This window comes from Miscanthus floridulus, chromosome 9 (assembly GCF_019320115.1).
Source record: "Miscanthus floridulus cultivar M001 chromosome 9, ASM1932011v1, whole genome shotgun sequence".
In the NCBI taxonomy this organism is placed as follows: Eukaryota; Viridiplantae; Streptophyta; class Magnoliopsida; order Poales; family Poaceae; genus Miscanthus; species Miscanthus floridulus.
In genome coordinates, this window is record NC_089588.1 from 84,944,343 (window position 1) to 84,968,767 (window position 24,425).

Consider the following 24,425-nt stretch of genomic DNA (forward strand, 5'->3'; position numbering starts at 1 on the left):
GCACCGCCTCCACTATGACGGAGGCCTCGGCTGCCTAGAAGGCCTCCCTCTCCAAACCTATGCCGAGACAAGCGGGATGGGGTTAAGCACAAAAGGAAACAAGCCGAACAGGGGCGAAGGCCTATGAGACTCACCCTCGGCTTTCTCCTTCCAGCTTTGGACCTCGACCTGAGAGGCCTCGGCCGCCTTGGAAGCCTCCCTCTCCAGCTCTGCGTCATGACGGGGAGTTAGGGGTCAAACTTAAGAAAAAAATAAAACAGGGGGCACGGCTCAATAGGACTCACCCTCGGCCTTTTCCTTTCAGGCTAATGCCTCAACCTGGGAGGCCTCGGCCACCTTGACAGCCTCCGCCAGAGCACCTTTTGTCAGCAGGTGCACACCCTGCTCCGCCCCCAGCTGCCCGGCGATAGCCTTAGCAGAGGCTGCCACTTGTTCAGCCCAGGACCTAAAGGTGTCCCACTCGCCGGCCACCTGGGTCAGCTCCTCCTCTGGCTCCTTGATTCGCACTACCAAAGGGGCGGCCTGCTCCCGAGCCGTGGCCGCCTTGGCCTTCATGTTAGCACAGCGAAGGTGGAGGTCCTCCACCTTCGTGCCCCACGCCGACAGAAGCTCATTGGCATCGGAAAGTAGATCCTTCTGCTGCCGGAGCTGGTCCCAGATGTCCCTCTCCCGTCAGAGGAACATCGATTTCTCGAGGGATCGGGCCTCGAGCTCCTAGATAAGCAAAACACACGTCAAGTACTACGAGAGAACTCAGAAGAAAGACGACGCGGCACAAGAGAGGAAAGCATGTACCTAGGCAACACCGGGCAAGTCCTCAGCCACAATGGACAGCACTGTCCACAGCGACCGCTCCGCCAGTTGGCGGAATTGCTCAAGAGAGCTCCAGCGCCCTCCCTCAGCCACGTCCTCAAGGGCGAACAGAGGCCCCCCCTTAGGCTCATCCTGGCTCCACCACAGAACACGCGGGCTGTCCCACCCATAGGGCTCGGGTCAGACCTGGACAAGGGCTGAGGTCCCCTCGGTAGGAGTCAGGACTGGCTGCTCTGCGGAGCTGGCCGCCTCGGCGTCCACCACCTCCTTCCCCTGGGAAGTATCGTCGGAGGAGATTGTCTGAACCTCCACTTCCTGGGCGCTCTCCTGCGACGGTGGTAGGTCTCGGACCAGGGGTGGTACCGAAGCTTGCCCACACTAGCATCTGCCACCTCAGCCTCAGTGGTCCCGGGAGCTCCAGCCTCCGCCACCTCAGCCTCGGTGGTCCTAGGAGCCCCGGTGTCTGCCACCTCGACTTCAGAAGCCCTAGCCTCTGCTACCTCGGCCTTAGAAGTCCTAGGCGCCTCCTCCCCCACCTGCTCTATGGCCGCCTCGATGGCCTCTCCTTGGGCGACCGGCTCCTTTGGGTCGGCCCTAGCCGACGCCGCGCCACGCTGCAAGGTGGCCTACGCGTCCACCACCCATCGGGCGGTGGAACTGGTGCTCACCTTGAGCGCCTTAAGTGGCACTAGGGCGGGCGCTTCCGCCTGATGCTTCTAGCTGAAAACAAACCACTCGTGAGGTTAGCATATGACCAAAGAATGAGTGGGAAATGCTGTGAAACCCGCTGAAAACGCTTACCTCGAACGGGGAACCAATACCTTCCACACCGCGTCCCTTGTCCTCGGCGGTGGAGGTGGCGGTGGTAGTGGCGCAGCCGCCGTTTCTGGGCCGGCCCTCGCCAGACTCCAACGCCTCCTCTGCCCTCTGTGAAGGCGGTTGAGCCGCCCCCACCGTTGCCCGCTCCACCTCCACCGTCAAGCCCATTGGACTAACAGCACGCTTCTCCGACGCCCGTGTCTCGGGCGTGTCGGCCTTGGCCTCGGGGTGGGTGATCGCCAACCCCGAGGCACCCTCTCCTCCTCCTCCTAGAGACGCTGAGCCACTCACTGATGCCCCTTGCCCTCTCCTTGATGTTAGGGAGGTGGTCCAGGGGACCCCGCCCCGCCTCGCTCTCATCGTCGTTGTCGCTCGAAAGGTCCATCGATGATGATGATGGAAACGGCTCCTCCGAGAGACCGTTGTACCTCTATTGTCGGTGACATTTCTCCAGCTCCTCATGCTCGAGGCTCTTCCTCTTGCGCCTTGCCTCCTCGGCATCCTTTCGCTCCATGTATGCCTCGGTGCGTGCCCTGTTCTTGGCTCACCGCTCGGCGTCCTCGGGAACAGGCGGCGGGGAGGCTTGCACATCCCTCATCCCCTGCAGGAACGACAAACGCAATAAGGGAATGGACCGAAAATGTAAAGAGTGAGAAGGCCTCGAAGGCCGCAGCAACATGCAACTTACCAGAGAGATATACCCCCACGACGAGTGCATTGGGAACAGGGTCAGACCACTGCTCCTCAACCGCCCCTCCACTATCTCTCTCACCCGATGCAGAATCTCCTCATCGGAGAGGGCGATGGTGGACAACTGGACGCCGTCAATCGGCTCATCTAGTGTCATCTCGAATAGGCACTGCCGCCGAGTCATCAGCGGCAGCACCCTCCGGTGGTGGAAGGCCACCACGACCACGGCCACCGTAAGGCCACGGCCTCACAGCCTCTCTAGGGCCCTTAGAAGCGGCTGTAGTTTGGGCTGATTAGCCAACGGGACACCATACCTCCACCTCTCCGGCTGGCTCTCCACAACCCACCTGGTGTAGGGGGGAAGCCCACCGTCATCATTGTGGAGGTAGAACCAGCTGTTGTACCAGCGGCGGTTGGACGACGCGAGCTAGGCCGAGATGTAGAAGGGTTGTCGGTCTTGGCGCACTTGGATAGTGCAGCCGCCGGCCCCCAACGCCTTCTGCATACCCGTTGTGCCCGTCAGCTTGGTGGTTAGCCCTACCCGGAAGAAGTGAAGCCATAGCTCCTAGTGGGGGGCGATGCCCAGGTACCCCTCATAGACGGCGACAAAGATGGCCGCCTACGTGATGGAGTTGGGGTTGAAGTTGTGGAGCTCCACACCGTAGTAATGCAGGAGCACCCGCATGAACCAATCCGCTGACAAGCCGAGGCCTCGCTTGTGAAAGGCCACAAAGCTCACGACGTAGCCATCGCGTGGCCTCAGCTTCGGCTCATTCCCTGGAGCGATCCACTCTGGCCTATTGGGGTCGGTGACTGGGCGGAGGACACCGTTGTTGATGAGCGACTGTAGCGTCGCCGTAGACACGTCAGATGGACCCCAAGGATCCGCCTGGACGACAATAGCATCACCGACCATGGGAATGGTGGAGAATGCGACTACGGCGGTAACGCATACTCTCGCTCTCTCTCTCTCTCTCTCTCCTCCCCCTTCTCCCTTCTTCTCCTCGGCGCTCTCTTCCCCTGTTCTTGGCAACCGCTCAAGGGCAGAAAACACGAATGCAGGTAGAAAAGGTAAGGAGGGGCAGGGGCACGGCTCGTCACATATTTATGAGGGGAGAAAGAAGGCGAATGGGCGGGCGATGAAACCGGGAAGATTATTTCCCAGATCTGGCGTAGTTAATGCGGATCCGGCCAAACCGCCCACGCGCCCTACTTTTTCTCGCTAGCCACGCACGTATGGTAATGTCCCATCTGCAGAAACCACGTCACGGCAGGCGTCGTTCCGTCTCCCCGAGAAACCGCCTCAAAAGGCGCACCCGCCGTCGTCAGCCGATGGGAAGGGAGTATTCCCCACCTGATTCCTTTTAGACTAAGGAACTGGGCACCGAGCCCGTTACGGTCCAGGGGTTCAAAGGCTGGGCCCCCGAGGGTCTCGATAGTCGCCCCAGGACAAACAGAGTCAGGGATGACTATGGGCGAGCCCATACATGGCCGAGGCCCAAGCAAGCAATTGCTTAGGATGCCCTAAGTCATGTCCGAGACTAGCAGGGAGGTCTCTGAATGGGATCCCACCGTAGGGAGGCATCGAGCCCCCAGAGCCAATCGAATGGCCCTGGGACCCACTAGAAAAGCCCTCTGGTACTTTTGGAGTGCGTCTCTAGACCGCTAGCCGACCCCTATCGAATGGGGCATGGGCCTCCACTCGGACTTACTCGATAACAGCTCATCAGAGGTGTCACTGCTCGCGCCCACCGAGGGTAGCCTGGCACACTCCACCCCTCCTTCCAAACGAAAAGGATGCACGAGGACCGCAGAAAAAAGACAGGAAAACTCCTTATCGTCCTCTTGCTTCGAGAAGAGGCTCGGGGGCTCTTCCAGCAACCAAGCCGAGGCCCAGTGACCCGAACTCGCACTTGGGGGCTTGCAAACACGATAAAACGACTAAGGAACTGGGCATTGAGCCCGTTACGGTCCAGGGGTTCGAAGGCTGGGCCCTCGAGGGTCTCGACAGCCGCCCTAGGACAAACAGAGTCAGGGATGACTATGGGCGAGCCCGTATATGGCCGAGGCCCAAGCAAACAATTGCTTGGGATGCCCTAAGTCATGTCCGAGACCGGCAGAGAGGTCTCTGAATGGGATCCCACCGTAGGGAGGCATCGAGCCCCCGGGGCCAATCGAACGGCCCTAGGACCCACTAGAAAAGTCATCTGGTACTTTTGGAGTGTGTCTCTAGACCGCTAGCCGACCCCTATCGAATGGGGCACGGGCCTCCACTCAGACTTACCCGATAATAGCTCACCGAAGGTGTCACTGCTCGCGCCCACCGAGGGTAGCCTGGCACACTCCACCCCTCCTTTCGAACGAAAAGGATGCTTGAGGACTGCACAAAAAAGATAGAGAAACTCCTGACCGCCCTCTCGCTCTGAGTAGAGGCTCGAGGGCTCTTCCTACAACCAAACCAAGGCCCAGCGACCCGAACTCACACCCGGGGCTCGACAAACGTGATAAAACCCCTCACTCAACATGAGAAAAGCCCCTAGAGGAGTAAATCCACTCCTCCAGGGCCTCGGGGCTACACCTGGCGGGTGCGCTCACGCGCACCCACCGAAGCCTCGAGTACGAAATACCATCCTGACGAGAGCTGCTGCGAGCCAAGTCTCGTCAAAACCTCAGGGAGAGTGCTCGCACTCCCTCCGAGGCTCGGGGGCTACTGTCGGATACCATAATAAGAGGTACCCTAAGCAAAAACCAAAAAAATGCTTAGACCTTGTAAATAACGAAACCAAAAAACAACCGCAGGCAAACCCGCCACATCTGAGGCCCGGCTGGACCGCCCGGCCCACCTTGAACAAATATCCGAGCTCGCCCGAAGCGAGCTCGGCCCAGAACCAAACCGCAAGGTCTCGGACGAGGCTCCGATTCTCTGACTCGCCCGAGGCCCCGTGTCACAAGGCCTCGGACAGGGCACCGATTCTCCGATTCGCTCGAGGCTCCGCGCCACGAGGCCTCGGACGAGCGCTCAGTTGCCGACTCGCTCGAGGCCGGCTCGGCATCAACCCCATCATTGCCGCCTTGACCGATTTCTCTGACAGGATGTTACATCCAACCAACGTGTCCAACCACTCCCGCGACGTCAGCCTAATAACAGCACGATACAGCGGAGTGGCCGACGAGACGGGAGTCACATCGACGCCATGCAGTCCAAGACAGGACGGGGCAGGGGTTACCGGCCGCTGTGCTCGGCACTGTGCCCACGACTGACACCCATGCTGCACTGTGCTACCTAACCCCTGCTCTAAGGACAACGTGGCGTGGAGAGTCAAGTCCAGGTCCCTGTAGCCTCGGAATCGACGAACAAGACCAACTGCTCCATCCGAGCCTCGGCTATCCGCTTCCGGGCTCCTGTAGCCTCGGGACTCGCGCCCGCTGAGCCCCCCGCGACGGTCCAGCCTCTACATCGACCGGGCCTCGGCTCTCCACGTTGTCAGCACTCTGGGACCAGCACATCGTCCGTAGTATGCGCCATGCCCTACGTCAAGCCGCAGGAGCTCCCACGTCGTGCACAGGGCCAAGTTCCTGTAGCCTCAGAATCAACGTACCCGCGCTATCGCATCAACCCGGCCTTGGCACTCCGCGTCGGTCAAACATACAGTAACCAGCACCCCTCCTACAGAAGAAGGCGCGCTTGCCACCACAGGAGCTCCCACGTCGCACAGGATTTGGCGTGACCAGCGCGTCGCTCCAGTGCACAGAGGACAAAGGCCGCTCCAACGACCACGCCGCCACAGTGACAAGCTGTAGGGCTCGGACATGCCGCCCCCGTCGAAGAACGTCACGTAGCGAATACATGTACCACCCCTGTGCCTCCCTTCGACTATAAAAAGGAGTAACCAGGGCCGCTTCTAGGGGGGAGACACCAGTGCAAGCCACGCACAACACTCTGTAAGACACACGCTCCCTCACTGCAAGAGATCAATATCTCAAGCAACCCACGCCACTCCACGCAGAGACCTGGGACTAGCTCCCTCTCTCGCCCAGATTGTAAGCCCCTATTACAAGCACCTCGATGCAAGAAATACAAGATCACTCTCTTAGACTGGACGTAGGGCATCTATTGCCTGAACCAGTATAAATCTTGTATCTCTTTGCATCACCGTCCAGGATTAGAAACACGCAGTACACTCTCAGTTGGTTGAGGATTCCGGTCCAAAACACCGACGTGGTAAAAAGTTAAATCTCCCCAAAGCTAGAGTTCCGCGGACTAGAATTCAATGATGGTTTTCTTGACTTCTTGAGATGTCCTGAGTTGCAACAGATTCAACACTGCAGCTTCGAGCATGCCGACAGGATCTCATCCCAGTCCTTAAGGCACCTAAGTATAAGACCAGGCAGATTCAACTAGAGTTCCCGAGGTCGAATTCTTGCCCCAAATCTAGCTTCGTTGGTGCTAGAAGTCACTGTTGGCAGGACCCCTTCAGAAAAATGCCCTTGTTGGTTAAGGGAGCTATTGGAATCAGCGGGGTTTGTAAAGACTACTGCAGCCGTTCTAACTACGGGAACTGTGGTGATGAGAGCTGCGGAAGTTGCATACGGGATGACAGTGCCTCTGTGATTTTGCATGGTATGTCTCAAGCAAAGTCTTTGGTGTTGGTAGCTTGCCCTGAAAAGGTATGCTTAGACCTCAAATAATCATGTTCATGTTTATCTTTTTTCAAACATCATGTTTATATTAAAGATTTATTGATTTATCTGGTTGTTATCTGTCCCAGTTCATTTTCAGAAGGGATTTGAAACTTTGCCCTACTTTTAGTCAATTGAAGTATTTGACTCAATGAAAACTGGTGTGTGCCTGATGTTTATCCACTAGCATGTATTCTTGAACATTCACCAGTTTTAGAGAGGCTTTTGCTTTGCCTATATTTCAAGGTAAACAATTTCTAAACTGGCAACTGTTGCATCATAGAACATTATGTAGATTGTTGGTTGATCTTGGCGAAATCTTTATGATAATGCAGAGGGAGCTACTTGAAGTTAATGAAATGATAGGAAGGTTCAATCCAAAGGAGTTATCACCAACCATATCATCACACCTTAAGGAAGCTGAAATCATTTGTGGAGGGGTTGATGGACCCGTTCTTAAAGTTCTGAAGTTCCTGAGCAAACTTAACATCAGTAATTTAGCTAGCAACACTCTCACACTTTCTATATTTCATTTTGTTTGGCTTAACATATGGGTAAAAGTGGCAGGCCATGAACTCTTTATTAGTTACTAAAGCAGTGATTTGGGTATACCAAGTTATTGTGGAAATGAAAATCTTGCACCATATTTTGGTGATGGGAAGTGGAAAATACCAGAACCATTTTATTCACATGTGTCTGTACACATAGACTCATTCTCCATGCTTCCATATTACAATTGTTTGCCTCTGTATGTGGGAAAGTGAAAGCAACAAAGTAACTTGTAACATATGTAGGAAAACGAATGAACTCAGCTAGAGAAAGAAAACATGTTCACTACTTTTTTTGTGGCAGAGCAGTCGTATAATGTGTTAATAATTTCTGTACCATGAGTCCATGACACAAATATGTCCATATGTCAGTTTTTTAGTACCTCATATATATGTAATTTCTAAGCTGTGCTGAGTAACTGTTAAATTCAGATGTTCAGTTGATAATCCCCTCTTTGCTCATTGGGAGTCTCTCCCCCCTCCCTCCCTCACTCGCTTACACTCGCTAGGGTATGAGTGTCTTAGTAGAATATTTATCTTTTTCCCTCAGTCTTTTTTATTATCATTGGGTTACCATTATCATACTTGGGAACCCTTGAATCTGTTTTCACAATCTTAAAAAGCTGTATCCATGTGCTGTTTGAACAGTTATGAGAATAGAAGAGTTCTATGCAAGGATACAAATAAACAATGATGCGATACCCAAATCCATTTCCATTTGGCTATTTTAATTTCTTAGCTTTGCTGTCCACCTTATCATCTAAGATTCTACATTAAGGGCTTTCTGTCTCTAATGAATATCTTGATTTTCATGCTAGTAGTGTTGTAGTGAAGATGTTACTTCAAAACTAATGAAATACTGCCTCCATCTATAAATATATAACTTAATGTTTAATTATATGGGTTGCTATTTTTACAAGTCTGTGCAAACATGTTTTATTTAAAAGGTGGCACTCAAAGTTGCATATAAAAAAACACAACAATATACCGTGATACTTATTTAGGTAAAATTCAAAGTTGCATGTCAAAAACACAATAGTATACCAAGATACTTATTTTGGTGAAATTCAAAGTTTCATGTCAAAGACTTCCAGTGTCCTGAAGATGTCAATTATCATGCCCTTGAGTGCACAAAGTAATTTATTAAGGTTTTTACTGTACCTACATTTTAGTTGTTTATAACTCCAGCTCTGGAATATTCTAGTTCACTACAGTTTAGTCAAGTGAAATTTTCATATGCTAGTCTTTTTCTGTATCTCATCTTTACTTGCCTTTTTTACCTCGCAATCATTTGTCAGATGATACACCTTGTCACTCACTATGCTTTTCAATTTTGTACAGGTTTTAGTTTTCATGGAATAGAAGTTTAAAGCTGAAGACCAAACTTGTGCCACTTAATTACAATAAGAATGCTGCCTTCTTCCTGTGGGATTGTTTTAAGTTCCTCCACTTGTTGTACCAAGTTAAGATTATCTATTTGGACATGATAAATTTCATCCGGGGAAGCACTTATCTGGCAATTGAGTAAGCATGGCGCCTTTTGTCTCTATGATTGTTTCCCAGTTCTATCCGTGTAATGGCAACTTAAGAGTCAGTGATTAGTTGTTCCTATTAACTATTATCTTGCTGGATCTGGTTTATCGTGCTATGCTGTTTCTTGCAAACCTTTCCTGAGCACAGCTTGCTCAGGGTGTCTAGCTGTTCATTTCCTGGTAGTATGCAAGATCAACCCTGTTAGTATGTATCTTCTTGTTATGTGCACGCCTATTGTCTTGGTTCTTCCTAAATGAGACACATATGTGGCCTGGTACTCAATGCCCATGGATTGTAACTTTGATGTGTAAAATGGCGTCCAATGATGTTCTAAGTTCTGACTTAAAAAGTTTGGAGATTCGTCTGTGTGTACGTAGGTTCCTGTATTCCAAATAATCTCCCTGACTTCTCTGGTTGCCCTGTTCGATTAATGAAATGAGCATGATTCGGATGCACATATTGCATACCGATCTTATATTATTGCACAAATTGCTTGCACCTTGTTCACTTCTACTGATTTTAAGAAATGATCAAGCAATTTCCTCTCACAAATTAAGGAAAAAAAATGAAATATAAAGCTGTACAGCCGTTCGAGCCGGTGATGCCTTCGACGGGTAGGTGCCGACGGGGACCGAGCTCAAAATCTGGCTATCTACTTTAGTTGTAGTTGGACTGGATACCATGAGTTGATATGTTAGTTCTATTGCACTCCTACTACTTACGTGGGGTTTTTTTTTGGGGCAATCTGAGCCGATTCTTGTTCATTTGGCCTAATACAGCCGTTCAGTTATCTCTTTGCTATTGTGTGCCACGATTCAAAAACGGCGTGAGGTAGCAAGATTGGAAACAAAAACTAGCTAGCAATTTTTCTTTGGTGCAGAGAGTTGAAATCACTTCTGGTGGTGCAAGAAGCTTTCACGGTTAATGAGAAGAACGAAGTACAGTAACTTTGTATGCTCCTATAACTTCTATTTTCATCCTCAAACATCGGAACGGGACAAGACTCACTTTACACCCTCTCTAAAGTTTACCCACCAACTAAAATTATCCTCTATCTATCTCTCTCAAAAAAAAACCCCTATCATTCTAGATATTTTTGGACATATTAGTATGGAACTCAAATGACCATGGTAGTCCTGTTTATTAATTATTAGTCATCTCTTATAGAAAGATTAGTCGTCACATGTAATTGGCTCATTTAACTATATATGCATATCTTTTATACCTAAATAATATAATCTTCACTATAAGATTTTTCTGGCTTCTCATTGTCACGACCCGATTGTCGTTCCAAATTTAAACTATGCAAAAACAACGTTCGAAGCCCTAACTCCTAACTGTGACCTCCTTGATCCTTGAAGTAGACCTAGTTAATCACCCAAAACATCTTCTAACTTCGAGTCTCGACTCATCCCGTTACGAGATCACTCTCTTTCCGCTCTCCTTCTGCAAGGCTAACCTTGTTAGAGCAATGAGAATCCCTCGACTCTAATCTCTAATCTCGATGACGAAATCCTCAGAAGCAAACTAGAAGACCCCACGAGAATCTCCGGACAACTCAAGTCAACTCGATCAACTTAGACAATGCCCTCAGACAGAAGGTGACCCCAAGCTTCAACTGGTGAACCCGAAAGAACTATTTACCTTAAAAATATTTTACTAAAGAATCAAATTTTATTATAATATATAAAAGAGCTAGCTAAGGCTGTCTCTAACAGGAGACCCATTGCAGAACTGAAACCTAAAATGGGTCTCCAACACAATACCTATAGACTCCAACAGAGTACCTATATGGAAGACCCATTTTGGGTGCCAGGAGAGGCATAACCCAAATCTGAGTATCCTCTCTTCTAGAGACCCATTTACAGAAAGCGTTGTCTTTTGGGTCTTTTGTTGGAGAAAACTAAAAATAGATATTGAACCATTTGCCTGTAGCGCTACTCAAAATACGAATGAGTCTTATATTTTGGGTGACGATGTTTGGAGACAGTTTAACCCGTGTGTTATTTGGGCACCCACCTTCTAGTACAGCGGCCTTCGTGCTACACCATTCGGCTGCCGTTGATGCATCGTGATCGATTTTCGTGGTCGTTACAAGCCATGGTCCATGGAGGAAGCCTGATTTTCCGCGCAGCCCAGCCCAGCACAGCCCACGGACACATGGATGGCAGCCGAGTGTGGTGCTGGACATGTATGGAGTGCAAGCCCAGTCCCGACGACCTCCACGGCTCCACAGCTCCACCGCCGCTGCCTGCCCGGCACCGCCGCGCCGCCGCAGATATGGCTCCACCCTAGCTACAGTAGGCGCCACCCAGCACTCCCCCAAATCGTCCGTGCCGCCGCCCGCAAAAGCCCCAATCTGCTCCGTTCCCAAATCTCGCAGCTCGCCCCCATCGCCTCTTGCCTTGCGGAGCTAAGCATCCTCCCCGCGGCCGCCGGAATGCCTGCCGGTAAAGCGCGCAAGGGAGCGCGGAAAGCAGCTCCGGCGAGCGGCAGCGACCGCATCGGCGCTCTCCCGGACGAAACCTACACCACGTCCTCTCCTTCCTCCCCGCGCAGCAGGCGGTGCGGACCTGCGTGCTCGCCCGGCGCTGGCTCCACCTCTGGAAGTCCGCCACTGACCTGCGCATCGTCGGCGCCGACGGGGAGGCGCCGGTGCCCTTCGAGGAGGTCCGGGAGTTCGTCGACAGCCTCTTGCTCCTCCGTGGAAGCTCACCTCTGGAGACATTTGAGCTCAGGGTCGCTGGAGACGATATTGACGTTCGCCGCGTGAGGCTCTGGGTCAGGTACGCCGTGCAGTGCAAAGTCCAGGTCCTGCGGCTCAGCTTCCTTGGGAATACCCATGTAGGTCCTGTGGCTCGGCTGCGGCTGGATGACTGACCCCTCTCCTCCAGGCACCTGACCAAGCTAGAGCTTCGCGGCCTAGTGTTCAATGATGATTTTCTTGACTTCTCGAGATGTCCTGAGTTGCAAGATCTACATATTCAAGACTCCAGCTTGGAGCATGCTGAAAGGATCTCATCCCCGTCCTTAAGGCATCTAAATATCAGAGGCGCATTCAACCCGAGTTCCCGAGCACGAATTCTTGTCCCAAATCTTGCTTCATTGGTGCTAGAAGTCACTTTTGACATGACCCCTGTACTTCAGAAAATGCCCTTGTTGGTTAAGGGAACTGTTGGAATCCGTGGGCTTTGTGAAGACTTATGTAGCAGTCCTGCTCCTAACTATGCCAGCTACGTGGACTGTGATAAGAGCTGCCGAGGTTGCATACGAGATGGCAGTGCCTGTGTGATTTTGCGTGCTGTGTCCCAAGCAGAGGATTTGGTGTTGATAGCTTCCCTGACACGGTATGCTGAGACCTCAAATCATCATGTTCATGTTCGCCTTTTTCAAACATTATGTTTATAGTAAAAGTTCATTGACCTATCTGGTTGCTATCTGTTCAGTTCATTTTCAGAAGGGATTTGAAAGGTTGTCCTACTTTTAATCAATTAAAGTCTTTGTGTCTCGATGAAAACTGGTGTGTGCCTGATGAGTATCCACTATCATGTATTCTTGAACATTCACCAGTTTTAGAGAAGCTTTCTTTTATTCTATATTTCAAGGTAAACGGTTTCTAAATTGGCAACTTCTGCATTGTAGAACTTAATGTAGGTTGTTGGTTGATCGTGTTGAAATCTTTATGATAATGCAGATTCACCTACTTGAAGCTAATGTGCAAATTAAAGGAAGGTTCAATCCAAAGGAGCTACCACCAACCATATCATCACACCTTAAGGAAGTTGAAATCATATGTGGAGGGGTAGCTGGAAACGTTCTTAAAGTTTTGAGGTTCTTGAGCAAACTTAACATCAGTAAGTTAGCTAGCAACACTCATGTTTTCTATACTTCTGTTGTTTGGCTTAACATATGGGTAAATTGAAGTGGCAAGCAATGAAGAAACTCTATATTAGTTACTAAAACAGTGATTTGGGTATACCAAGTTATTGCGGAAATGAAAATTTTGCATCACATTTTGGTGAGGGAAGTGGAAAATACCATTACCATCCGATCCATTTTATTCACAAGTGTTTGTAACTTTGTATACATAGACTTAAAGGCTTTGTTGTTGTTGTTTGTATACATAGACTCACTCTCCATGCTTCCATATTGCAATTGTTTGCCTCTATATGTGGAAAAGATAAAGCAGCAAAGAAACTATTAACTTTAGGAATGTGAATGAACTCAGCTAGAGAAAAAGAAAACATGTGCACTAATTTTTGGGACAGAGCAGTATTATAATGTGTTAATTATTTCTGTACCATAACACAAATATGTCCATATGTCAGTATTATAGTGTATTATAATCTGTTAATTATTTCTGTACCATAACACAAATATGTACCATAACACTAATTTTTGGGACAGAGCAGCAAAGTTGTGCTAACTGTTACTTTCAGAAGTTCAGCTGATAATCCCCTCTGTGTTCATTGGGGGTCTCTACCCTCTCCCTGCCTCCCTGCCTGCCTCCCTCCCCCCCCTCACACTCACTAGGGTCTGAGTGTCTTAGTAGAATATTCTTATATGTCTCCCTTCTTGTTTCATTTTTATATTGTTAGGTTAACCACTATCATACGTTGGACCCTTGAATCTGTTTCACAAACTTAGAAAGCTGTATCCAGGTGCTGTTTGAACAGTTATGAGAGTAAATGAGTTCTATGCAAGGATGCGATACCCAAATCCTTTTCCATTTGACTACTTTAATTTTTCAGCTTTTCTATCCACCTTATCATCTAGGATTTTGCATTAAGGGCTCTCCACCTCTAATGAATATCTTGATTTTCATCTAGTTGTGTTTGTAGTGAAGATGTTACTTCAAAACTAATGAAAATACTGCCTCCATCTATAAATATATAAAATAATGTTTAGATTGGTCACTCATTTTACAGTTCTGTGCAAACATTTTTATTTAAAAGGTGGCAATCAAAATTGCACGTCGAAAACCAAAACACAATAGTATACCATGATACTTATTTATGTAAAATTCAAAGCTGCATGTCAAAGACTTCCATGTCCCGAAGATGTCATGTCCTTGAACATGGGAAGTAATTGATTAAGGTTTCTACTGTACCTCAATTTTAGCTGTTCACAACTCCAGCTTTCGAATATTCCAGTTCAGTACAGTTTAGTCAAGTGAAATTTCATATGCTAGTCTTTTCCTGTATCTCATGTTTACTTGCCTTTTTTTTACCTCTCAATCATTTGTAAGATGATACCCCTTGGCACTGACTATGCTTTTCGATGTGTATAGGGTTTTAGTTTCCCCCCCATAGAAGCTTAAAGCTGAAGATGGATCTTCTGCCACTTAATTACATTAGGAAACTAAGAGCCACGGACAACTGATATCACTAAGAATGATGCCTTCTTCCTGTGTGATTGTTTTTAGTTCCGCCACTTGTTGTACCAAGTTAAGATTATCTACTTGAACCTGATAAGTTTCATCCAGGGAAGCACTTATCTGAAAATTGAGTAAGCATGTTGCCTTTTGTCTCTAGGATTTTTTCCCAGTTCTATACCTATGTACTGCCAACTTTGCAGGACCTGGTTTACCGTGCTATGCTGTTTCTTGCAACCTTTCCTGTGCAGCTTACTCAAGGTGCCTAGCTGTTCATTTCGTGTTAGTATGCCAGATCAACCCAGTTGCGTATATCTTCTTGTTATGTTCATGGCTATTGCCTTGTTCTTCCTAGATGAGACAGATATGTGGACCGGTACTTAATGCCCATGGATTGTAACTTTGATGTGTAAAATGGCGTTCAATGATGTTCTGAGTTCTGACTTAAAAGTTTGGAGTTTTTTTTTGAAACGTGAAAGTTTGGAGTTGTGTGTGTATATATATATGTAGGTTCATGCTTTTCCAAATAATCTCATGACTAATCTAAATGCACATACTGCAAACTGAACTTATAAATTACACAAGCAATTTAAAAATGGCTAATCTAAAGGGCCCGTTTGGAGGGTGCTCCAGCTCCGGCTCTCAAAACACTATGCAGCACTGTTGGGTATTACAGCATAATATAGAAGGAAGAAAACCGGCTCCGGCTCCTTTAAACATAAACTAGAAAAGGTCAAGTATTTTGGGAGTACTTAATATCTGTACAGTGTCATACTTCAAGTTGGATTTTTGATATGTATATGGAATATATATCAATTAATTAATCAATATTTGATGCATGCGGCATTATCTGCATATGACTCTGAATTTTAGAAGATAGCAAAAAAAAAAAAAAAAAAACTGAATTTTAGAAGAAAAACAATTACTCATATTAAGTATCAAATATCTGTTCATATCTGATCTGGTTTTATACCTGCTCCTAATTCATGTGGTTTTTTTGGCAATCTGGACCGTTTCTTTTTCATTTGACCAAATCTGGCCGTTCAGTTATCTCTTTGTTATTATTGTGTCACGATTCAAAACGTTGTGAGATTCACTGGGAACGTAGTGGCATGATCATGATGAACAAGGTGGTGCTATGAGGCTCATCCATTGCGTTCTTCTCATCGCCATCTATCGTGAATCGAATCTTGATGGGATCATTGGGATGCCTAAAACTAAAAGCAACTCCAAGAAATGCCAATAAACCCTTCTAGGACCAGCTTTGCCTAAAAAAAAGACATCATCCTTATGAACTCGATAAACTCGCTTCCCGTCTTTTCGGGTGACCTAAAACCACCGTCTTCTCACTTTTAACCAGCGTGGGTAAGCTCTCCCAATCGCGATTTATAGCCTGTTTGTTTGGCTGGGCTTGTTCGTTGCTGGATCGTGAAGAAGTACTGCTGGCTGGTTTGGTGTGAGAGGAAAATACTGTTCTGGCTGAAAATTTACGATCGTTTACGAGACAATAAGCCCAGCCGATCAGGCTGTTAGTTTCTTTCCCCCCCCCCCCCCCCTCTAGCATGTCTTGCGCGGGGAATTGTGTCCTCAAAATATGATTTGGACAGACTTTACACCCTCCAGCTAACAACAAGCATCATTTTAAGTTTTGAACTTTCCACCTAAAATATTACTCTCTCCTGCCATTCTAGGAATTTTCAAACAGAATAGTCCTGACCCAAATGATCATGGTACTCTTATTTACTTGAGTATTAGTGGTAACATATGTAATTGGCTCGACACCCGTGACCAAACACGTAAACTGACACTTCCCCAAAATTTTGGAAGAACAATATCATTATGCAAGTAGAGATTAAGGTAGGAGTATATAGCGCAGGTAGTACATTGAAAATAAGGCAACATTTAATTACTAATTTAATCATTAAATATACAAAAATAAAAATATATAAACAAATAATTATTCAATCATATATAAAAATGTGTATTAGGAAATAAATAAATAAAGTATATAAAATAATATTGGAAATAGAAAAAGAAAATACTATATTTAAATAAAATAATTTATAGCAACAAATATATGCTTCAAATTAAATCACAACAATACTAAATTAAAGTTAATATTGCTATATGCATATTAAATGTTTTATCCTTAGTCATTACTCATTTGTTAGAGATAGCTTTTAAATAGTTTCACTAAACACATCATTAATAATACTATAACTAATATCATTAGTCATAGTAAAGTTAACTTTTAAATATTTTTATCATGTGCATATTCCTCACGAATACAAATAACAGTTGAATACATATTTGGAATTGGATAGAGAAATGTTACGAATATCTATATTTTATATTTTATTGGAAGCAAGCAGGTGGGGTAGATCGAAGTACTCCCTCCGACCTTTATTATTTGTTGTTTTGGTTTTTTTTTTCATAAGTTTAACTATATTTGTAGAATATACGTATAACATTTATATTTTTAAATAAATTTATTAAAAAATTAGATTCAAAGATTTATCTAATGATATCAATTATGCATCATAAATATTAATATTTTTATATAAAATTAATCAAAGTTATTTCTCGGGCGGAGGGAGGGAGCAGTAATGTGGGGCAATTTGTCGGTGCCCAGCAGATGCCAGTAAAATGCCCCAATTTCTATTCTGCTCGTCTCCTCCATTTCCCTTTCCCGTCCTGCCGCTGCCCGCTGCTCTAGGCTCTAGCTCGTCGCAATGTGAAGCCGCCGCGCGTTCCCGCGACACCACCGTTGCAGCCGGCGCCGGCGAGGTAAGGCTGCCACGCGGCACCCTGCAAGGCTTCCCGTCCTCCTCTTGTCTTCTCGGTTTGCCCCGGCTCCACTGACCCTCACGTCTTGTAATCGTTTCTTGTTCCACAGAGTATCGACGCCCGCCGCCTGCTCGACGGAATGCCTCCGGGGCAACCGGCCAAGAGGGCAATACCTCCGGTGGCCGGGGGCGGAGGCAGCATAGAATCCCTGCCGGACGGCGTCCTCGAGCACATACTTGGCTTTCTTCCGTCTGCTGAGGCCGTGCAGACGTCTGTGCTCGCCCGGCGCTGGCGTTACCTCTGGAAATCCGCCACAGGCCTGCGCATCGGGTGCTTCCTCGCCGAAGATCCAATGTCCGTGGAGGAGCTTCGGAGCCTAGTGAATCATCTGCTGGTCCTCCGCCAAGGCACGCCTCTCGAGGCATGCGATTTCACAATTGGAGACTTCAGCGGCGGGGACGATGTGCGTCACGTGAACCTCTGGTTCCGGCAGGCTGTGATACGCAGAGCGCGGATGCTAAGGATATGTGTGGTTAGTGATTGGCTTGAACTAGACAACCTACCCCTTGTGTCTGAGCACCTTACGAAGCTGCAGCTTGATGGTGTGAGGGTGCACAACAGTTTGCTTAATTTCTCAAGATGTTCGTTGTCCGGCATTGGAATATCTAGAGATTGTCTGCTGCAATTTGTCTTCGGTCACGAAGATCTCGTCTGACTCCGTCAAATATCTGCATATCGATGCTTCTGTGCTTAGCAGTGATTCCCGCATTCACATTTATGTCCCAAATCTGGCTTCACTGCGCCTTGTTTACCTCCGTGAGAGGACTCCAATGCTTTATAGCATGCCATCACTAGTGGAGGCAGTTGTCATAATAGATGAGGCGTGTACGGGTCACTGCAATGGCGCAAACTATGAGACTTGTGATTGTGAGGCCTGTGATAATTGTGATAACATGGCTGATGGCAGTAGCAACAGCATTCTCCTGAAAGGTGTTTCGGAGGCTAAGAATTTGGCGCTGATTTCCAGATCTGAAATGGTATACCACTATACCTACAATTTCATACCTTACCTCTAATGCACTATTAAGTCATTCAGCTTCTGCTGCACTATCCATATCGTCTTTGGAACTCTGGGAGCTCTCTGCACTGGGTACGCCCTTTTGTTCTTGCTATTTGATAATATCACCTAAGCAGCCTTTGTTTATTTGCATGCATTACCATCACCAATGGCTAATCCTGAATCTATCATGTTCATAATGACAACCATTGCATCCTTTTTCCTTGCTCTTTATCCATGTTTTCAGGACGGCTGGTCGAGTCTGGACGCCTGGGGACCGTCCAGAACGTCCAGGATGATTAGTCGTCGTCCAGGACGATTAATCGACCCTGGACGAGTCCCCTGGTCGTCCTGGTCGTCCTCTATATATGGGGAACTGATATACCATATATATTATATAGTTACTCAAACTAATATACACACACTAATATACTACATGTTCTGGGCTCTAGATAGGTCAGTTGGCCACTTACCTGGCTGCTGCAGAGCCCTTTCTTGTCTTGCTGGCTGCTGCTGACAAACTGAAATTATCGAAAAATAAAGCACATTAGCAAGGAAATATGGTGAAAGGCAATCAGGTGAAAGGCAATCAAGTGATCAACAAAGGAAATTAAAACAGTAAAGCACACAATTTAAACCAGTCCAGAACTGCATAGTGCATAGTGGCTAGTGGGTATAGTGCCACACTACCATTGCCATAGTGCATAGTGCAATAGTGCATACATCAAGTCCAGTACATAAATAGGCAAAACAGCCAATGATCTAAAGAACTACTCAAGTAGAGTGCCATCTACACAAAAGCCTCCTCCATCTCCATCTGTTGCACATCCATGGGGGTCTTCATCCTCCTCCATTGGTGCCACAGGATCAGATGCATCTTGATCTTCTTGGTCTTCATTTCTTGCATCAGCATCATGGTCACTATCATCTTCTTCACCTCCAGATATATCTTGTGCTACAGAAGTCCCCCTACGACGCTTCCTGTTCCTAGTATAGGTCTTCTGGACAGTGGCTACAGCACGGCTAGCAGCAACCCTAGGCAAGTTGCGAGCCCTTAGATTCTCAGATGCACCAATAGCTTCATCCACAACAGCCCAAGGCACACAATTCTCATCAACCCATTCACTGTCCCACTGAAACTCTTCTAGCAAGAGAGGGTTGCTCCTCTTTCCTTTGCAACCAAGTTCTCGAATTTTTTGAAACCTATTTGTCATCTTTTTGTTGTAACTGACATAAACCAATTTATTTAGCCTCTTGTATTCTTCTTGATGTAAGCATCCATCTCTCGCTTAATAATCTCAGGGCAATTTGGACATCCAAGTGCATCACCATAACTTCCAGCAAGGTGTTGTTTGAACCTACTGATTCCTGAGGGAGTTATCTTCTTACAAAAAATACATTGCACAGCGTCCTTCTTTGCAATATCTGGCCACCATCCAAACTTCCATCCAGGGTCTCGAGACTTAGCCTTCCTCTTGGGATTTTTAGCTTCAGCAGCTATTTCTGGAGGCAGTTTTGCTAGGGCCTTTTCCACAAGAGATGCAACATCGGGAGCAGTTGATGCTGCTGAACCAGCAGCAGCAGTAGAGCCTGATGCAACTGAGGAGGCTGTAGCAGAACCAACTTCTCCTTGAACTTCAGCATCAGGGATGTTCATGTACACTTCCACTGCACGTTGCCATGGGCGGACCCAGCGGGTAGCATGGGTAGTCCGAGGACTACCCACAAATTTGGCCCAAAATTCTATTACTACTCTTCAAAAACTGGTCCACGGTCTCTCTCGTCTCAGTCTAGGCCGAAGACATCGCAAATCCACGAGCTCTTCAAAAAAAATAACACACCCGAGAGGGATCGAACCGAATACCTCGTGCATCGGGCTGCAGCGCGCTTACCAGTCTAGCTACGAAAGTTTATTGGATAGGCAATACCCGCAACCCTATTTAATAAGGGAAAACAGGGAAAATATCCCTTAATTAATCACTCCTTGATATGCTAAATCATATCATAAACGACTTTCTTTACCAGTATGGAGGGAGTATTTATGTAAGTTTCAAACCTTTTAAATGTATTATCGTAATTTGGTTAATTTATAGCTATGTTTGTCGAACTTTTTGTTTGGATTTTATAGTATTACACATGAATTTTTTTTACCAGGACTACCCGGCTCTCAGATCCTGGGTCCGCCACTGCACGTTGCCTCTGTCGATCTAGATCTACACAGAGAAACAGAGCTTCAAGCTTCAAAGCACCAAGATTGAACGAGGAGGTGATGACTGACCTGAGGAGGAGGAGCTCATATTCTTCGTGCAGTCTTCCTCCCTTGCACAGTTGGATCTGCAGTTCTGCACCCGCTGGATCTACAGGCCTGCGTGCCTGTAGCACTGCAGCAACCACAAGGAAGAGAGGGAGGGCAGCTGGAAGGGGGAGGAGCAGCTGGAAGGGAGAGGGAGGGCTGCTGCTGGACTGGGAGAGGTGAGAGACTAGAAGACTGAAGAGTGAGTGTGTCTGCCGTGTTAGTGAGAGGCTGAGGGAGTGAGGGGGTAGGAAAGGGAAACCCTAATGGGCTTGGGCCAAAATATAAAATAGGCCCAACTCTCAGATATAGCCCACTCTCAGGCTGGACGGGCTGGACGACTAGCATAGCCTGGACGGGCGATTAATCGCGGCTGGACGACGATTAATCGGACGACTAGTTTCCTGGACGGTCTAGCCTATTCGGAGGCCCTGGTCGAGTTGCTAAAACCGTCCAGGACGATTAGTCGCGATTAATCGGACGTCCTGAAAACATGGCTCTTTATGCAGTTTATTATTTTCAAAAGGGATTTGAGATGGTGCCCTATGTTTCAAAAGTTGAAGACCTTGCTGCTCAATGACTATTGGTGCGTGCCCGATGACTTCCGTGCATTAGCTTGTATCCTTGAACACTCACCCGTTCTAGAGAAGCTCACTCTTCAACTTGGCCCAGAGTTTCAGACTTTATAAATGCTCAATGCCTGCATAGTAGAATTATTACATATCAGTTGATCCTCCTGAAATGTTTTTGTTCTGTGCAGATGCCGCAACCTAAAGTGGAGATGAAACTGTGTCAGTTCGACAAAGAGATCAGCTGCAATTTCAGAATACCTTAAGAAAGTGGAGCTCAAGTGTGAAGTAGTTGATGATAGCGTTCTCAAAGTTTTGAAGTTCCTGTCTACATATAACATATGTAAGCTAACTGGCAATGCTCCTTGTGCTTCTATATTTCTAACATTTACCATCACATTCATTTGTGTGAAAGAAAGTATGCTCTAAGTTTGTTAGAAAATTATATGAATGACAGGACCTAGGATGCCAAGTTAGAGATAAATTGAAACTTTGTGTTGTATGGACATTTTGTTGACAGATAGCATCAATGTATCTAAATATTGAATTGCATGATACAGGCAGTAAGAGAGTATGCTGATATCTAGAGTAGTTCTGAATGTTTCATTTGTTGATTAGTTTGGTATGGACACAAACGACTGAAGTGGGATGCTCTGGTTACATTTTCAGTTGTTGATTAGTTTTTGAATAATATCACAAATATCTACATGTTTATTGTTCTAAGCAGACTTATGAGCTTCAATTATCTTTCTTTTTCTAGGGAATTTGTACATAACTTCTTTATCACTTATGTATCAGGATTCTTTTCTTTTTGTTTCCTTTCCCTTTTTATTTCAGTTTTTCTTTGCTCTGTGCCTCTGCAGTTGCTTTTGACACTAATCTGACCTCGATCTCATATATGTAGAAGTATTTATTCCCTAGTGTTTTGATTTAACTTTTCTTTTTCAAGGGATGCACATTTCTGAAAAAAACACATGTGCTGTTACTTTTGCTCCATTGTGTCGCATCTGAACAAAACATTAAAAAAATTAATGATCCCTTCTTTTGAAAGTTTGAACTCTGATGTGTTGAGAAAACCTTTTCATTTCCGAAGAAGAGTATATTGCTCATGTGTCTCCTTTATTATGGACAACGTAGAATAGCCACCATAACAACAACAACAACAACAGCAACAAAGCCTTTTAGTTCCAAGCAAGTTGGTGTAGGCTAGAGTTGAAACCCAACATGAGCCCCTAGTCACGGTTCAGGCACGTCAATAGCTGCTTTCCAAGCACTCCTGTAGAATAGCCACCATAATAAACAAATGTAATCCCAGAGTTTGGTCTCATGCTGTTTTAGTGAGACCTAAATTCTATTTAGATTCCATTGTAAGTTGGCATGCAGGCTCGCAGATAGATACAAGTTCATAAAGGTTTGAAACTTATTCAACAAGTTCAAAATTTTCAATAATCAATACTGATGCTGTGTACAGAATAGAGAGCACATGTACCACAGGAAAAGATTAAATCAACTACACCCAATCAGTTTTGTTAACCTCAACAACCAATCAGTTTTGTTATTCTTCTTGGAAGAAAGGCCTGGCCTACCATATAGTCTTGTAGCAACCAAACATCTTGACGGATGTACTTTTCCTCCATTCCAGGTCGCAGTCCTTTCTGATAACTATTAGATATTGAGAAAGAAATGGTCAATTAATTCTAGCTTGTCACACATAGACCAAGTTTTGCTTCCTTCCCATACACAACTACTTAAATTGTCTCTACAAGAAATATATAGGTTTTACTTACTAACTAACCGAACAACCGAATTTTCAAAGATAGGTTTGGTTTTCTCAACCTTTTCATGTTCTTTTAGGCTTAGTGTTAGAGTACGTCATGGGCCTATTGGGCCTGGGCTGGCGGTATAGCATGTTAGTGTTAGGGTTAATTAGAGATAAGGGTCGCTTGCTTAGGAGTCAAGTAAGCCTTGCTTGGGAGTTAAGTAAACCTCTCTATCTAAGGAGAGATGTATCAATCTAATCAAAGAATTAAGAAGGAAATCCCTTCTCTCTTGCTCAGCCATGGGCAAGGCCCCCGGCTGGCCTTCTCTCTTCCTCGCACCCCAGCCGCTGCATAACAGCCACCGCCGTGGGTACTGTAGCACGCCAATCCCCCCCCCCCCCCAACCCTAGCAGCCACATAACACTTAGCATATAACCTTTTTCTTAATAATGGTCTAATTTTAGAACTGCTAGAAGGTGGCCACTGCCAATGGAAAATAGTAATTTTTCAATCAATTGCGGATAATTGCATTTATTTAGAATCTGACTGAAATAAGGAATTTGTTGTCTGGTTAGTAAATCTAGTAATATCCTGAGCAAGAAAGAAATCTGGTCACACAAAATCTGACAATTCAGTTGAATTCTTCTCAAGGGGCTATAGCTAGATGTATTGAATTCACAAAAGTCTTTAACAACATTCCAAGTTTCTTTGTCTAGTAACACATCTTATCATATATGTATATAAACTGATTCTGTATTCTCATTTTGTACAGATTTTAGCTTTGAGTAAAGACAAAGACGTGTTTAAAAGTTTGGCTGATGAGTGTTGATGGATCTGCTGTCTCACTGTTACGAAACACTAGTCCAAGGCTTCACTGCAACAACGGGTAATTGGGTATTCCTAGAGTCAGTTCTAGAACTACTACATTGGAACGTGTATTGGCAGAATTAGTGCCCAGAACTTTGGATTACCCTAGATGGAGCTGTCACATAAGGTCATGTTTCTGATTATTATGCTTCCAGCATACCTTGATTCTAGCATTAGACTGGTAAGATGGCCTCATCATGTGAACTTATTCATCTCTCTAGATTGAAATTGCATTGAACATTCGGCAAACAAATTGCCAAAGCTCAGTCTGATGGTCTCTGTTGTCCAAAAAAAAAAAAAAGAGATTAAGATGAGCCATCCTATTTTGATCTTCTCTTTGTGTCACGAGTACACCAGCAGGGAGCCCTAGGGCCAGCTAGGGGAGATGGTGGCGCTGGCAGCAGGAGGGAGGGATGGATGGATGGAGGGAGGGAGGGAGAACTTGCTTGCCTTTCGTTATGAAATTGCCCTGACCTATATATATAGGGGCTTACAAGAATACTAATGGACTTTGAGCCTCTCAGAGCAAGGCCAATAATAGAGCCAAGTGCTTGGCTACAAGTCAAGTTATAAGAGCCAAGCCATACAATAGTTAGTCTTCTGTTTGTCTAAAAAAATTCTTTATTATTATATGT

The 24,425-nt window shown here is 46.2% G+C and overlaps 1 protein-coding gene and 1 pseudogene across 1 annotated transcript; both read left to right on the forward strand.

Moving 5' to 3' along the window:
• Window positions 1-11,247: 11,247 nt before the first annotated feature.
• LOC136480207 (FBD-associated F-box protein At4g10400-like) lies at window positions 11,248-14,616 on the forward strand. The gene is made up of 6 exons (XM_066477822.1): window positions 11,248-11,383; window positions 11,548-11,869; window positions 11,978-12,430; window positions 12,530-12,688; window positions 12,778-12,937; window positions 14,374-14,616. Exons 1-4 carry the CDS (start codon window positions 11,248-11,250, stop codon window positions 12,549-12,551), a joined length of 933 nt encoding a protein of 310 aa, XP_066333919.1. The 3' UTR covers window positions 12,552-12,688; window positions 12,778-12,937; window positions 14,374-14,616.
• Window positions 14,617-17,117: 2,501 nt separating this feature from the next.
• Window positions 17,118-24,187, forward strand: LOC136482293 (F-box protein At5g03100-like; annotated as a pseudogene).
• The last annotated feature ends 238 nt before the right edge of the window (window positions 24,188-24,425 follow it).